The following is a 15,146-nucleotide window of genomic DNA, read 5'->3' as shown; positions in this document are numbered from 1 at the left end:
TTTCTTCTTCTTCTTTTTTTTTTTTTTTGCCCTAAGGTATACCTTTACGACTAACGACGCTTGATCAACTTTAACTATTACAACCGACCACTTCTGTGCTCTAAACCAAAAGCCACCGGCACCATGGGGTGCCATTCCGATACTGACAAGGATGCGGCTGCGGATGTCGTCCAGCCATTGAACCGGGAGAGTGTCCAGGTTCCTAATGCTAGTTCTGCTCCTGAAACTCAGTCAGGAGAAACCACTGAGTCTGATACTGAAGAAGAGAGAAAGTTGAATCAGGCCAACCCCAGCGAGAAACGGCGGGCTCTCGACTACAAATTCAAGAAATTGTACGTGATTTGCAAGCTACAATTAAATGAGCGTCTCTAATTAGTTCTATATCTTAGGCTGTCACGGCGTGCGGAGGCTATTACAGAGGAAGACGTTAAAGCTGTTATTAGAGCAAAAGATGATACGCAGCTGTCAATGACAAATATTATTGCCAAACAGGACTATGCCTCTATTATCCATGATCCCCGTGAATATCAGCTAGAACTCTTCGAGAAGGCAAAAGAGAAAAACATCATTGCTGTTCTCGATACTGGTACGAAACCTATCCCGAGATTATAAGTCTTTACTTACCATCGAATAGGATCTGGAAAAACACTCATAGCTGTTCTTCTCCTCAAGCATGTCATTGAACAGGAACTGGCCGACCGCAGCCTTGGGCGACCACCTCGTATCTCATTTTTTTTGGTTAGTTTTCTAGACTACATACTCAAATAACCTCACTCTAATTATAAGGTAGGTCGACAGTGTTACACTTGTATATCAGCAGGCTGCAGTACTACAAAACAATATTGCCCAGAAAATGGACAAATTCTGTGGCGCAATGCGGACAGATCTATGGAACAAGGAGGTATGGGAGGGCCATTTCAAGAAAAATATGGTTATTGTTTGCACTGCCGAAGTGCTTCATCAATGCCTGCTCCACTCCTTTATTCGAATAAGCCAGATCAACTTGTTAATCTTCGATGAAGCTCATCATGCCAAAAAAGAGCACCCTTACGCTAGGTAAAATGCTTTGGTACCCACATACAAAGGCCAATGAATTAATCTTGTTGAATAGGATCATCAAGGACTTTTATATGAGGGAGCCAGAGAGGAAGCCAAAGATATTTGGCATGACAGCATCGCCAGTAGATGCAAAGGTCCAGGTCGTGAGTGCTGCAAAGTATGTACTCCTAACCGCCGAGCATATAGAACTAGACTGACGATTTGAAACCAGAACTCTCGAAACTATGCTTGATAGCCAGATAGCTACAGCATCAAACCCTTCCCTTCTTCGACAAAGCGTGGCGCGGCCAAGGGAAGAAATCTGGGAGTATGATAGGCTTGAATTGCCTTTTGAGACGCCACTCCATAGCCAGCTTTGTCGGCAGTTTGGCGATATTAAAGTCTTGGAAAAGATATTCAAATTCTCCTTTGAGACATCCTCGGCTCTAGGAAGTTGGTGCTCTGACTGGGTGTGGAGCTACTGTTTAAATGAAGAAACGTTGCCAAAGTTGGAAGCCCGGTCGAATAAACCCATAATGAAAAATCTGCCTAGTGAGCCTGATCGTGACAGAGAAACCGAGAGAATCAGAGCTGCAGGAGCTATTGTCAGAGACCATGAGTTTGGTGACCCGGTCACTAACCCACGGCTTTTAAGCCCTAAGGTACAGCTACTGAAAAATGAGCTGTTGCGGCGGTTTAAAGAAAATCCAGATACCAGGTGTATTGTTTTTACAGCACAGCGCCACACAGCAAGAATCCTCAGGGATTTGTTCAAGAAAATCGGGTCACAGTATATTCGACCAAATTTACTAGTCGGTGTTCGATCTGGTGGTGATAGAATTGGGCTAGATACCTCTTTCCGAGAACAATTTTTGAATGTGATAGCATTTAGAAAGGGAGAGATCAATTGTTTGGTATGAGATTATCTCTTTTCTTTCTTTATTATTGCAGTAGCCAGCTAACCTCACTAGTTTGCCACCTCTGTTGCCGAGGAAGGGCTAGATATTCAAGATTGCAATCTCATTGTTCGGTAAGAGTGAATGAACTTGACCAATATATATAATTAACTGCAGTACTGACTTCAATCTCAGATTCGACCTTTATTCTACACTTATCCAGTATATTCAGAGCAGAGGTAGAGCTAGGCATATAGAGTCTACTGTGAGGACCTCGTTTCTACTATTATCACAAATCAGGCTAACGTCTTTTTATCAGTTTGTCCACATGGTGGAGCGTAATAATTTGATCCATGAGTCTGTGGTTGAAGAAGTTCGCCGCGCAGAGGTTTGTAGCTAAAGCAGTTCTCATCGTATTACAGGTAGACTAACCTTGGGGCTCTATTTATAGGAAATTTTGGTTCGATTCTGCAAATCCCTTCCGGAGAACAGACTATTAAAAGGAATGGATGATATTGATTCAATACTGGAAAAAGACAGACAGCGAAAGTCTTACACCATCAAAAGCACAGGCGCAAAGTTGACCTATCCTTCATCACTTGCCGTCCTTGCACACTATGCAAGCAGTCTGGTAAGGATGGATTCCTGTGGTTGAATTAACAGGGCTAATTATTTATAGCAATATGAGAAAGAGCTGTCAGCTCAAGTCAGTTATGTCATTCATGTAAAAGACGGTGCATTCATTTGTGAAGCAATACTCCCCGAAAAATCTCCAGTTCGAGGATGTATGGGCAAGCCCGCCTCTCGTAAGCTTCTCGCAAAACAATCCGCTGCTTTCGAGACATGCCTAATTCTTCGCAAAAATGGCTTGCTCGACAACTATTTTATTTCGACGTACCATAAACGCCTGCCTGCAATGAGAAATGCTCGACTGGCTATCACGTCGAAGAAAAGCAACCAGTATCGTATGATATCGAAGCCAGCTGCATGGGAGTATGCTCGCGGAGACTCTCCAACTGTTTTATACGCCACTATTCTCTCGCTCTCAAACTCTGAGGGCCTTCGAAAAAAGTATCACCCACTTGTGTTATTAACAAGAGTTCCTATGCCCGACTTCCCCTCTTTCCCGCTATATCTGGAAAATAACACGAAATGCAGTAGCTGCAGCATTAGAGTCGACAAAGCGCTAAAAGTTCTGCCAGTTGAACTGGATCTGTTGACTAATTTCACGTTCAGGGTTTTTGAGGACGTTTTCCATAAAATTTACGAAGAAGACTCATCTTTGGTGTCTTACTGGATTGCTCCCGCAAAACTTGATGATATACCAGACATCAAAAAGTCCAATCCCGTCGAGATAATCAACTGGCAAATGTTACAATATATCCGGGACACGGAAGAGCTTCATTGGTCACCTGAGATGCCTACTGACTTTCTAGAGAACCGTTTCCTAGTGGACAGATGGGATGGGAGGTACCGTTACTTTTCAATCGAAGTCGATCCAGCCCGACATCCCAAAGATCCAGTCCCAGAGAATGTGGCTCGCCGCCGCTATATGGACAACATCATGAACTATGGCCTCAGCTTATTCAAGAATTCACGTGCTAGATTTTTGGCAAAGTGCAACTGGGATCAGCCTGTCTTGCGCGCAGAGCTCATTCAGCTTCGCCGAAATTTCCTTGACATAGATGAGAATAAGAAAGGGCCCCCCGTGGATTATTATATCTGCGCAGAGGCCCTAAAAATTTCCTCGGTATGTGCCTATGCTGTAGAACGAAGAATTGGGCTGACTCATTTCTTCAGATTCCCATGCCAGTGGCAACACTCATATTTGTTTTCCCAGCGATGATTAGTCGAATGGAGTCTTATCTCATTGCCTTGGAGGCCTGTGAAAAACTTCAGCTAAAAATATCTCCCGAGCTTGCCCTTGAGGCATTAACTAAGGACTCGGAGAACACAGAAGAACATGGCCTTGAACAGATTCGTTTCCAGAGTGGGATGGGGAAGAACTATGAACGGCTTGAGTTCCTAGGCGATTGCTTCTTGAAGATGGCAACATCAATTTCACTCTTTGCCATGAATCCAGACAATGATGAATATGATTTCCACGTCAAGCGAATGCTGCTTATTTGTAACCAGAACCTGTTCAACAATGCCATAATTCTGGAGGTATTTAAGTACATCCGCAGCAAATCCTTTTCAAGGTAAGATATCTTCGATTTCCCTCCTTTAAATTCACGAAACGCTAACTATGATCCTAGACGAGGGTGGTACCCAGAGGGCTTAACTCTACTCAAAGGCAAAGACAAGAAAGAGAATCCAGGTGGCCCTACGCATGCACTTGCTGATAAAAGTATTGCGGACGTCTGTGAGGCTCTAATTGGGGCATCCCTTCTAGCTGGTGGTCCAGACCATAAATTTGATATGGCTACGAAAGCAGTTACAATCTTCGTTAACAGCGATGATCATCGTGTGGAAAGATGGGCAGATTATTCTACATTATACTCCTTAACGACCTACCAAACAGCAGCTGCCACTGCATCTGAGGCTGACGTTGCTAATCAGATCGAAGAAAAGCTGGGCTATCGTTTTAAGTATCCAAAACTTCTTCGATCCGCTTTCATGCATCCTTCGTATCCGTCTCAATGGGCGAACGTTCCATGTTACCAACGCTTGGAGTTCCTGGGTGATTCTTTACTAGATATGGCCTGTGTGAATCACCTCTTTACAAAATACCCAGACAAAGATCCCCAGTGGCTCACCGAACACAAGGTAAGCCCAACATTCCCTCTTTAAACCAATCTATGCTGTACTGATGTGATCAGATGGCAATGGTATCCAACAAATTCCTTGGCTCTCTCGCCGTCGGCCTCAATCTTCATGTGCATCTTATCCATATCAGCAACGTGCTTCAAGGCCAAATAACCTGTTATACCGAAGAATTGCAAGCTATGAAGATGGAAATGGGTGGAAACCTTGAGGCTTGGACATATACAAATGAACCTCCAAAGGTGAGTACTCATCTGTCCTCAAACTGTTATAGGAAATAGACTTACACTTCTAACCAGTGTCTGCCGGATATTGTTGAGGCATACCTTGGTGCGATATTTGTGGACTCGAACTTTAACTTCGATGTCATTGACGACTTCTTCAAAAGATTTATTCAACATTACTTCGAAGATATGACTGTATACGACACATTCGCAAATAAGCATCCGATTGTGCGTGATATCCCCTCATTTCCTACTCATGTTACATGGTCCCTGCCTGAAACTGAAGTAACTGCATCAAGTTGACTGATATTTCCTTTTTCAGACTTTCCTGCACACCAGACTCGCAGTAGATTTTGGCTGCACGTTTTACGCCTTGAAAGCAGATGAAATACCATGCGTTGACGGCACTACCATACGCGCTCTGGCTGCAGTCTGTGTCCACAACGACATCGTGGCTGAGGGAGTTGCCACGTCTCCCCGCCATGCCAAGTTGAAGGCAAGCCAAAATGCCCTCCAGATACTGGAGCAGATGAGCACTGCAGAATTCCGGGCAACGTACAAGTGTGATTGCCGGGAGAAGCAGGAGGAGCGTGAAGAAGGGGAGCTTGAAAAGCAGAATAATTAAATTGACTGCTCAACAACCCCATGCATAGTATCATCGTTCCTTAGACATGCATCGCCAAGTGTTCCTCTTCCTCCTCTCCATCATCTTCATGTTGCCCCTGAGCCAGGTAGTTATGTAGTTCAGAGCTAGAAAGCTTGAAATTGAATTTGATGTTTCGAGGTGCCCCTGGCTTAGTCATTAACACTAATTACCCCTGACCTCTCCGTAGTCACATGACCCTATAAACACGCCGCGTTGAACAAAAAAAAAGGTGAAGCTGGACTTGATTTTTGGAGCCCAAAGATCGATGAAGATCAAGACCTGAAGGCCCAAGCTATTAAAGCACATATTTCCGCCAGTCGAAAAGACACATCACGACCACCACATATTAGGTCGATTCCTCCCATGAGACTCACCTTCTCACTCTTACCATAACTCTCGATGACAGCGACAGGTCGCGTACTATAAGTCTACGAGCATGGAGGTCGTCTCTCCAGGGCCGTCAAATGGCATCCCTTCGCCGACAGTCTCGATAACTATTGACCCAGAGGTTGTGCTTCACTACCTAGCCGACGTTATCCAGGGAACACTTGGCGCTTTAAGGAGAGACCTTGAAAGTACTGGCAGTTTGCTGTCACAAGCAAAGTACTCCGAGACCCTCCAAAGATGCGGACGTTTCGCCTCTGAAGCGCAGATAGCTCTATATGCGCACAAAGATACTGCTGGACCGGAGCAAATTAATGGATCAGAAGATGACCGTAAGTGCCGGAGTCATAGGAAGGGAAAGATAGAGATGTTCAGCTAGTTAACCTTGATGGTATATATAGCTTCAACAGAGCATATCCACTATGTCTACACTCTCGGCTCAGAGTTATCAATATCTCCCACCACCACTGCAGCTATGGCGTTCTTCAAGCCGGGGCAACCCATCGACCCAGCCATTCCTCTCTATTCACAGATTCAGGTCCTTACCCTCCCTGGGTTTGCCTCGTTAAATAATTCATCCAGCCCCCAGGGTCCGCCAATCTCGCCGTACGAGATCATATACTCCTTCGTTCATCATGGATTGTCACCGTACTACGAGGCATGTACTCGTGGACATGATAGCATCCAAGGGTCGAAAGGGAGGAATGACACCGACCCTAAGACCGGAGAGGTTCGTGCAAAGCAAAAGTTCGCAGAGCTCGAGCTTGCCCTGTCACATCTACAGCAGAATATTGAGATACCAGCCCTTAGCCTTCCATTGCACGAAATTGTGCAGGCTGCCCTAGACGAAGCCCAGAGCCGGGGCATCGAACCGTCCGTCGAATTGGTCCCTCCAGCTGTGTTAGACAACCATGCAGTCATCAACAGCATACAAAATAACGTGAATGGATGGATAAAGTCAATTCAAGCTATTACTAAAATGTCTAGAGACCCTGACAACGGGTCTGCAGTTCAGGAGATAAATTTCTGGCTATCAATGGAGTCTGCACTCGAGGGTATTGAAACAGCTCTACGCGATGCTGGAGTACAACTTACGATGGATGTTCTTCGACACGCGAAACGATTTTCAACTACGCTAAGTTTCTCTGCTGACACTGGATTGAAGGAAGCTATGGAGACAGTGCAGAAATACAATCAACTCCTTCGTGATTTCCCACTTGATGAACTAGAGTCTGCAACCTCACTCCAAAAAGTGCAAGAAGCTCTGAATCTCATTTTCTCTCACCTGAACAAGAAACTACGTATTTGTCCATACCCGATTAAACGTGCCCTTTCCCTGGTTGCGGCGATTTCTGGAGACCTGGACTTGACAATCCATAAGCTGATTCCCGGGCGGAGTATAATGCACTATGATTACACTGAATTCCATTCTCTCATGCGCGCTGCTCAGATTGTTTGGCGAACCTGGGATGAGAATATCAAAGAATTTACCAATGTTGCTCGTGATGCTATGAGGAGACGCAACGAGAAGTTTATTCCCATCAAGGTTAAACCAAAACATGCAGAAACCCAGGACCGACTGAAGTTTATTAATACCTTCCGCACAAATCATGAGCAGCTTCAGCGAACAATAATTAATGTACTCGGCACAAAATCGAACCAAGGAGCAACATCCCTGTCTGCTGGGGCGGATAACTCGGCTGCCCTGGAAGAGTTTGGCGATGTTGATGCTGTAGAGCAGGTTGCTCAGGCGTACAACGCTCTAAAGGATGTGGATGTTCTCGATGTCAGCCCTAAGGGAACTCAGGCATGGATTCAGGCAGAATCTGCCTACAACGAGCGCACTTCTCGCGTTGAAAATTTGATGATTGCTCGGCTCCGTGATAAGCTTGCCACTGCCCAAAATGCCAACGAAAAATTCAGAGTATTTTCGAAGTTCAATGCATTGCTTGTACGACCGAAGATTAGAAGTGCAATTGGTGAGTACCAGACCAAGCTCATCGACAATGTAAAGCAGGACATTGCAGCTTTGCATGAACGGTTCAAGCAACAGTATGGCCACTCAGAAGCTCATGCAATGGCGCAGCTTCGAGATCTGCCACCTGTCTCGGGAGCTATTATCTGGGCCCGGCAGATAGAACGGCAGCTGGATGGTTATATGCGAAAAGTTGAGGACGTCCTTGGTGAAGACTGGGATCTTCACGCAGACGGGCAAAAATTACAGGCTGAAAGTAATATGTTTCGCAAGAAGTTAGACACTCGACCAGTATTCCAAGCCTGGGTACAGGATGTCAAGCGACGAAATATTGCTATCTCTGGTCGATTGTTCGTTATTTCTCGAAACCGAGCAGCTGGGAATTCGCTTGAATTAGCTGTTAACTTCGATGCTCAGATCATTGCTCTTTTCAAGGAGGTCCGGAATCTTGTTTGGTTGAACTTTCAAATCCCACATGCAATTACTAGCGTGTCAAAGGAGGCCAAGCGCGTTTATCCATTTGCAATTAGCTTGATGGAGAGTGTACGGACACTACACCAGACGGACAGAGCAATTGCATCCATGTCACAGTCTGCAATTCTGCTAAATGGATATAAAAACGATGTTCAGGCGCTGATAGTAAAAGGCCTTCCCCTGAGGTGGGAGTCGTTCATTCATTCCTATGAGATTCATGTCAAACAAGGTCTTGCGAATGGCCCAACAGATCCTTCTGCTGCCGGCCCCGGCCGCGGTGAAAGCAAGCACGTTCAATTTGTTCGTGAATTTGCAATTTCCACTTCTGTACTGCAATCAAAGACTGCAACGTTGGCCACCATGGATGACAATATTCAGAAAGCCATTCTTGCTCTTAAGACTTGCCCTTATGATGTGACTGTCTTCCGCAATCGCATTGATCAAATTCAGATCGCAATTGACAAACTTAACCTCGAAAATTACGCAAATCTTGGGTATTGGGTTGCAAACCTGAATAGCAAAATTGAAACAATTCTCCAAGACCGACTTCGGGGTGCTCTTCGCCGTTGGATCGCGTCCTTCCAACATGCGGGGGATGAGCAAACTGGCCACAATATAGAGGCTAATGGTAGCGGAGAGGAGCAGGACTCATCATACATTCAATTTCCGAAGTCACTCCACGAGATTTCTATGAAAAACCAGGTCATGCATCTCGATCCACCACTAGAATACGCTAGAGCTTCATGGTACGCTCATTTTGACGAATGGGTGGGCATTCTTTGCAACCTCGAAAAGATAAAGTCCTCAAGATATAAGATGTCAATCCATGCTGACAACGGTTCCTATTCTGAGACACACTTTTCTGATATTCCACAATATTGCTCGGAAGAATTGAATGAAGTGTACTCCCTTATAGAAACACGACTAGAGGAAATCTCGGAGTATGTGGATAAATGGCTTCAGTTCCAGTCATTATGGGACCTCCAGTCATCCCATGTATACGATATCCTCGGTGAAGACCTGTCTCAATGGCTTCAACTTCTACATGAAATTCGCAAAAGCCGTGGTACATTTGACACGTCTGAGGTTCGACGGTCGTTTGGGAATGTTCGCATCGATTATGAGCAAGTCCAGACTAAGGTCAACGCAAAATATGACCAATGGCAAAGGGAGATTTTGCTGAAATTTGCTGGGAAGCTTGGGACCCGCATGCGAGATGTGCACGCTGAGCTTGAGGCAGCACGACGAGATTTGGAAGGCCAGTCGCTGGAAGCTTCTTCGACCGCCCAAGCTGTTTCATTTATCACCATTGTCCAGCAATGCAAACGAAAGGCAAAACTCTGGGAACCAGAGATCGACTTATTCTTGCAAGGACAAGCTACCCTTATACGACAGCGGTACCAAGCTCCTAGTGACTGGCTACCCGCTGATCGAGTTTCTGGAGAGTGGGATGCTCTGAATGAAATATTAGAACGCAGAAGTAAAACCGTGCAAGACCAGACTGATGCTCTAAGAGCGAAGATATCTGCGGAGGATAGAGTTATTAATGAGAAGATTGTAGAAGCTGTTCACCAGTGGAATGAAGAAAAACCGGTCTCCGGATCAACCCCCCCAGAAGAGGCTTCTGCAACACTCAGTTACTTCCAATCCCGCCTTGAGAAGCTACAATCGGAATCAGAAATGGTGTCCAAAGCGAAAGAAGCCCTTGACCTGCCTAGCAGCCCTGAAACTACACTTGCGGCGATCCTGGAGGAAGTGCAAGATTTCATGGCTGTATGGGCCGCTCTATCAACAATATGGAAGAGCTTAAATGAATTACGTGATACACTCTGGAATAGTATCCAGCCACGTAAACTCCGTCAGTCTCTAGATGGGCTCATCAAAATGACAAAAGAAATGCCCAGTCGAATGCGCCAATATGCGGCTTTCGAGCATATTCAGAATGTGCTCCGAGGCTTTCTTAAAGTTAACCCACTACTCGCAGACATGAAATCTGAGGCCGTTCGTGAGCGCCATTGGCAGAAGATCTTCAAGGCTCTCAAGCCGGGAAAGCGGTTCTCGCAGATATCCATGACTCTTGGAGACGTTTGGGATCTGCAACTTGGACCCAGCGAAACAGTTATCCGAGATATCATTACACAAGCCCAGGGAGAAATGGCGCTGGAAGAGTTCTTGCGAAGTGTTCGCGAAACCTGGCAAAGCTATACCTTAGATCTTGTGAATTACCAAAACAAATGCCGCTTGATCCGCGGATTTGATGATTTGTTTGCTAAATGTAGTGAAAACCTGAACTCTCTTCAGGCAATGAGGCATTCCCCGTACTATAAAGAATTCGAGGAAGAAGCCACGACTTGGGAGGATAAACTCACCAGAGTGCATGTCCTCTTCGATGTTTGGATCGATGTCCAGAGGCAGTGGGTTTACCTAGAAGGGGTATTTACCGGGAATGCTGATATCAAACATCTCTTGCCCCTTGAATCTGGAAGGTTCCAAAATATCAACTCCGAGTTCTTTGCCGTCATGAAGAAAGTGTACAAATCTCCTCTGATACTAGACGTGCTGGCGATTACTGGTGTTCAAAAGTCACTTGAAAGGCTAGCAGAGTTGCTCCACAAGATTCAAAAGGCACTGGGTGAATACCTAGAAAAGGAACGTGTATCGTTCCCACGCTTCTATTTCGTTGGAGATGAGGATCTCCTTGAAATAATTGGCAACAGCAATGATACCCTCCGAGTCGCAAAACATTTCAAGAAGATGTTTGCTGGACTTTCAGGTCTTCTGATTGATGATGATGGAAACATCATTGGGGTTAGTTCAAAGGAAGGAGAGGAAGTCATGTTAAAGCGTGAAGTTTCATTGGCAAAGACACCCAGAATAAATGATTGGCTTACTGCGCTTGACAACAACGTGAAGTTGACACTAGCCGAGCTATTGACGGAGGCAATTGAACAATTTGAACCTATTTACAGCGCCCCAGAAGTCGACTCCACTGCTTTCCAAGACTACATCGCAAACTATCCAGCTCAAATTGTCGTGTTAGGCAGCCAGGTAGTCTGGACCAATGCTGTTCAGAAAGCCCTTGAAGCCGGCGGTGAGGGATTATCAGCGTTATATGATGCTGAAGTCAGAGTCCTCAATATTCTCGCACTCACCGTCCTAGGCGACCTAGATCCTATTACACGCAAGAAATGTGAACATTTGATCACCGAGTTTGTTCATCAAAGAGATGCGATAGCAAAACTCATGAGCTTCAAAGCTTCCTCACCTACTCATTACTTATGGCTTTTGCAAATGCGATATGTCTATCAGCCCACTGGAGATTTCTTGCAACGTCTTCACGTCCATATGGCGAATGCAAAACTAAGCTACGGCTTCGAATACTTAGGTGTTCCAGAACGCCTTGTCCGCACACCACTTACAGACCGATGTTTCTTAACTCTTACACAAGCATTATGTCAAAGATTAGGTGGATCTCCGTACGGGCCTGCTGGAACTGGTAAAACGGAGTCCGTTAAAGCCCTTGGTTTGCAGCTTGGCCGATTTACTCTAGTCTTCTGTTGTGATGATACATTTGACTTCCAAGCAATGGGCAGAATTTTCCTGGGTATCTGCCAGGTAGGTGCCTGGGGGTGTTTCGATGAGTTTAACCGTCTTGAAGAACGAATCCTGTCTGCGGTCTCTCAGCAGATACAAAACATTCAGATTGGCCTGAAAAACAGCGAGGATGAAACAAAGGCCCAGATTGATCTCGTCGGGCGTCAATTACGAGTTAACATGAATACCGGAATTTTCATTACAATGAATCCTGGATATGCTGGCCGTTCAAACTTGCCAGATAACTTGAAGAAACTATTCCGAAGTGTTGCAATGTCCAAACCCGATAAGGAGCTTATTGCGGAAGTTATGCTCTTTTCTCAAGGCTTCAAACAAGCAAAGCCTCTTTCTAGACAAACTGTGCCCTTCTTCGATCACTGCGCGAGCCGCCTCACAAAACAGGCCCATTACGATTTTGGGCTTCGTGCTTTAAAGAGTGTCCTCGTAAGCTCAGGTGGGCTAAAACGACTTCGTCTTGCAAATTCAGAAGGGGATATCGGACCAGATGAGTTCATTGAGCCACAGATTATTGTTCAAAGCATTCGGGAAACGATTGCCCCCAAACTCATTCAAGAAGACGTTGAGACTCTGTTAGAAATTCAAGCTAGTGATTTCCCTGGGGTTGAATATGTCCCGGCCAACTTCGAAAAACTTACCCAAGCAATCAGGGATATCGCCGCTGAAAATCATTACGTTGCTTCAGATATTTGGATCGCGAAGATTTTACAGCTGTACCAGATTCAAAGTATCCACCATGGTGTGATGATGGTAGGTAGCTCAGGGTCAGGCAAGAGTGCAGCATGGAAGGTCCTCCTGCAAGCTCTACAACGCGTTGAGGGCGTGGAAGGCGTTTCTCACATCATCGACTCCAAGGTTATGTCTAAAGAGGCCCTGTACGGGAACCTTGATAATACCACTCGTGAATGGACAGATGGCCTTTTCACTGGCATCCTTAGGAAGGTCGTGGATAACCTTCGTGGTGAAGACTCAAAACGCCATTGGATTGTATTTGATGGTGATGTTGACCCTGAATGGGTTGAAAATCTAAACAGTGTTTTGGACGATAACAAGCTACTTACTCTGCCAAATGGAGAGCGTCTAAATCTCCCTCAAAATGTCCGGGTCATGTTCGAGGTCGAGAATCTCAAGTATGCTACTCTCGCTACTGTTAGTCGTTGTGGCATGGTGTGGTTCAACGATGATACTGTTACTTCAACCATGATGATCACAAACTATGTTGAGGCCCTCAAGGAGAAAACATTTGAGGACCTGGATGATGATAGCGTGCCTGCTGGCCAGTCTTCCGAAAAGACCTTGGCTACCCAAGAGGCTCTTGCAACATTCCTTGGGGAACTTCTATTAAGGGGCGATGTTATACTTAATGCTTTGCAACAAGCCAGACAATACACCCATATCATGGACTACAGTGACATTCGTGCCCTTGGTACCTTGTTCAGCCTGTTGAACAAAGCTTGCCGAAATATTCTTGAGTATAACATTCAACATGTCGATTTCCCATTAGAACCTGAACAAGCGGAATCCTACATGTCAAAAAAGCTCCTTCTAGCGCTTGTATGGTCGCTTACCGGTGACTGTCCTCTTGGCGAGAGAAAGAAATTCGGCGAATACGTTGTTGCTTTCTCTTCGACTGATACCCCGGTGTTAGGTGATTCTGCATCACTAATTGATTACGATGTCTCACTACCTAAGGCCGAATGGACACCATGGCAGTCACAAGTGCCTTCCATCGAGATCAACACCCACTCAGTCACACAGACAGATGTTATTATCCCAACTCTAGATACCGTTCGCCATGAGGATGTCCTGTATTCTTGGCTTGCTGAGCATAAACCACTCCTTCTCTGTGGCCCACCTGGTTCTGGAAAGACAATGACATTGTTCTCTGCCTTGAGAAAGCTACCGAACATGGAGGTTGTTGGACTTAACTTTTCTAGTGCTACAACGCCTGACTTGCTGATCAAAACGTTCGAACAGTATTGTGAATATAAGAAGACATTGAATGGTGTAGTGATGTCTCCCAGCCAAATTGGTCGCTGGCTAGTTATTTTCTGTGACGAAATCAACCTTCCAGCACGGGACCAATATGGAACTCAGCGTGCAATTTCCTTCCTGAGGCAGCTTGTTGAACAAAACGGCTTTTGGCGAACTTCGGACAAGACCTGGATTACTCTTGATAGAATCCAATTCGTCGGTGCATGTAACCCTCCAACTGATGCAGGTCGAACGCCACTGGGTGCGCGGTTCCTCCGACATGCGCCATTGGTTATGGTAGATTACCCTGGAGAAATATCCTTGCTGCAGATTTATGGTACATTCAACTCCGCAGTCCTCAAAATTATCCCAATGCTCCGAGGATATTCGGAGGCTCTCACGAAAGCGATGGTGCAATTCTACCTAGAGTCCCAAGCCAGATTTACTACAAAGATTCAACCTCATTATGTTTATTCCCCACGAGAACTTACTAGGTGGGTACGTGGTGTGTACGAAGCAATCAAACCACTTGAAACTTTGTCCATTGAAGGACTCGTTCGAATTTGGGCCCACGAAGCGCTACGATTGTTCCAAGATCGTCTTGTAGACGAAAGTGAGCAGCAGTGGACTGCTGAGTCTGTCAAACGGATTGCTCTGGAACACTTCCCGAACATTGATGAAAATGCGGCCCTAAGCTCCCCGATTCTCTTCTCGAACTGGCTCTCTAAAAATTATGTTCCAGTGGAGCAAGAGCAACTACGGGACTTTGTCAAGGCACGATTACGCACTTTCTGCGAGGAAGAGGTTGATGTACCTCTCGTACTTTTCAATGATGTTTTGGAGCATGCTCTTCGTATTGACAGAGTATTCCGTCAACCCCAGGGCCACCTTATTTTAATTGGAGTAAGCGGTAGTGGTAAGACTACCTTGTCTAGATTTGTTGCCTGGATGAATGGTCTCAAAGTCTTCCAAATTAAAGTACATGGGAAATATTCCGGCGAAGACTTTGACGAAGACCTTAGAAGCGTTCTTCGTAGGGCTGGTTGCAAAGGCGAAAAGATTTGTTTCATCATGGATGAAGCTAATGTATTGGATTCCGGGTTTTTGGAGCGACCCTCCCCTCTGCTCGCCAACGCCGAGGTTCCAGGTCTGTCGAG

The 15,146-nt window shown here is 45.6% G+C and overlaps 2 protein-coding genes across 2 annotated transcripts in view; both read left to right on the top strand.

Moving 5' to 3' along the window:
* Positions 1 to 123: 123 nt before the first annotated feature.
* Positions 124 to 5,549, top strand: MCYG_05178 (dicer-like protein 1; the record flags this gene model as incomplete). Its single annotated transcript, XM_002845263.1, has 16 exons — positions 124 to 332; positions 390 to 586; positions 635 to 738; positions 791 to 1,056; positions 1,112 to 1,216; positions 1,271 to 1,952; positions 2,010 to 2,068; positions 2,130 to 2,199; positions 2,254 to 2,322; positions 2,386 to 2,565; positions 2,614 to 3,684; positions 3,735 to 4,135; positions 4,193 to 4,703; positions 4,757 to 4,942; positions 5,000 to 5,152; positions 5,247 to 5,549. 16 exons carry the CDS (start codon positions 124 to 126, stop codon positions 5,547 to 5,549), a joined length of 4,566 nt encoding a protein of 1,521 aa, XP_002845309.1.
* A 457-nt stretch (positions 5,550 to 6,006) lies between these two features.
* MCYG_05177 (dynein heavy chain) overlaps positions 6,007 to 15,146 on the top strand; it is a gene marked incomplete at both ends in the record, with an annotated part of 13,192 nt that continues 4,052 nt past the window's right edge. The window contains 3 exons of the mRNA XM_002845262.1: positions 6,007 to 6,286; positions 6,356 to 10,252; positions 10,274 to 15,136. Coding sequence (XP_002845308.1) covers positions 6,007 to 6,286; positions 6,356 to 10,252; positions 10,274 to 15,136 — 9,040 coding nt within the window. The remainder of the gene's footprint in view (positions 6,287 to 6,355; positions 10,253 to 10,273; positions 15,137 to 15,146) is intronic.

Source organism: Microsporum canis, genomic scaffold (assembly GCF_000151145.1).
Source record: "Microsporum canis CBS 113480 supercont1.5 genomic scaffold, whole genome shotgun sequence".
Classification (NCBI taxonomy): domain Eukaryota; kingdom Fungi; phylum Ascomycota; class Eurotiomycetes; order Onygenales; family Arthrodermataceae; genus Microsporum; species Microsporum canis.
The sequence above is the reverse complement of the archived record's forward strand: the minus strand, read 5'-3'. Positions and strand labels throughout refer to the sequence as shown.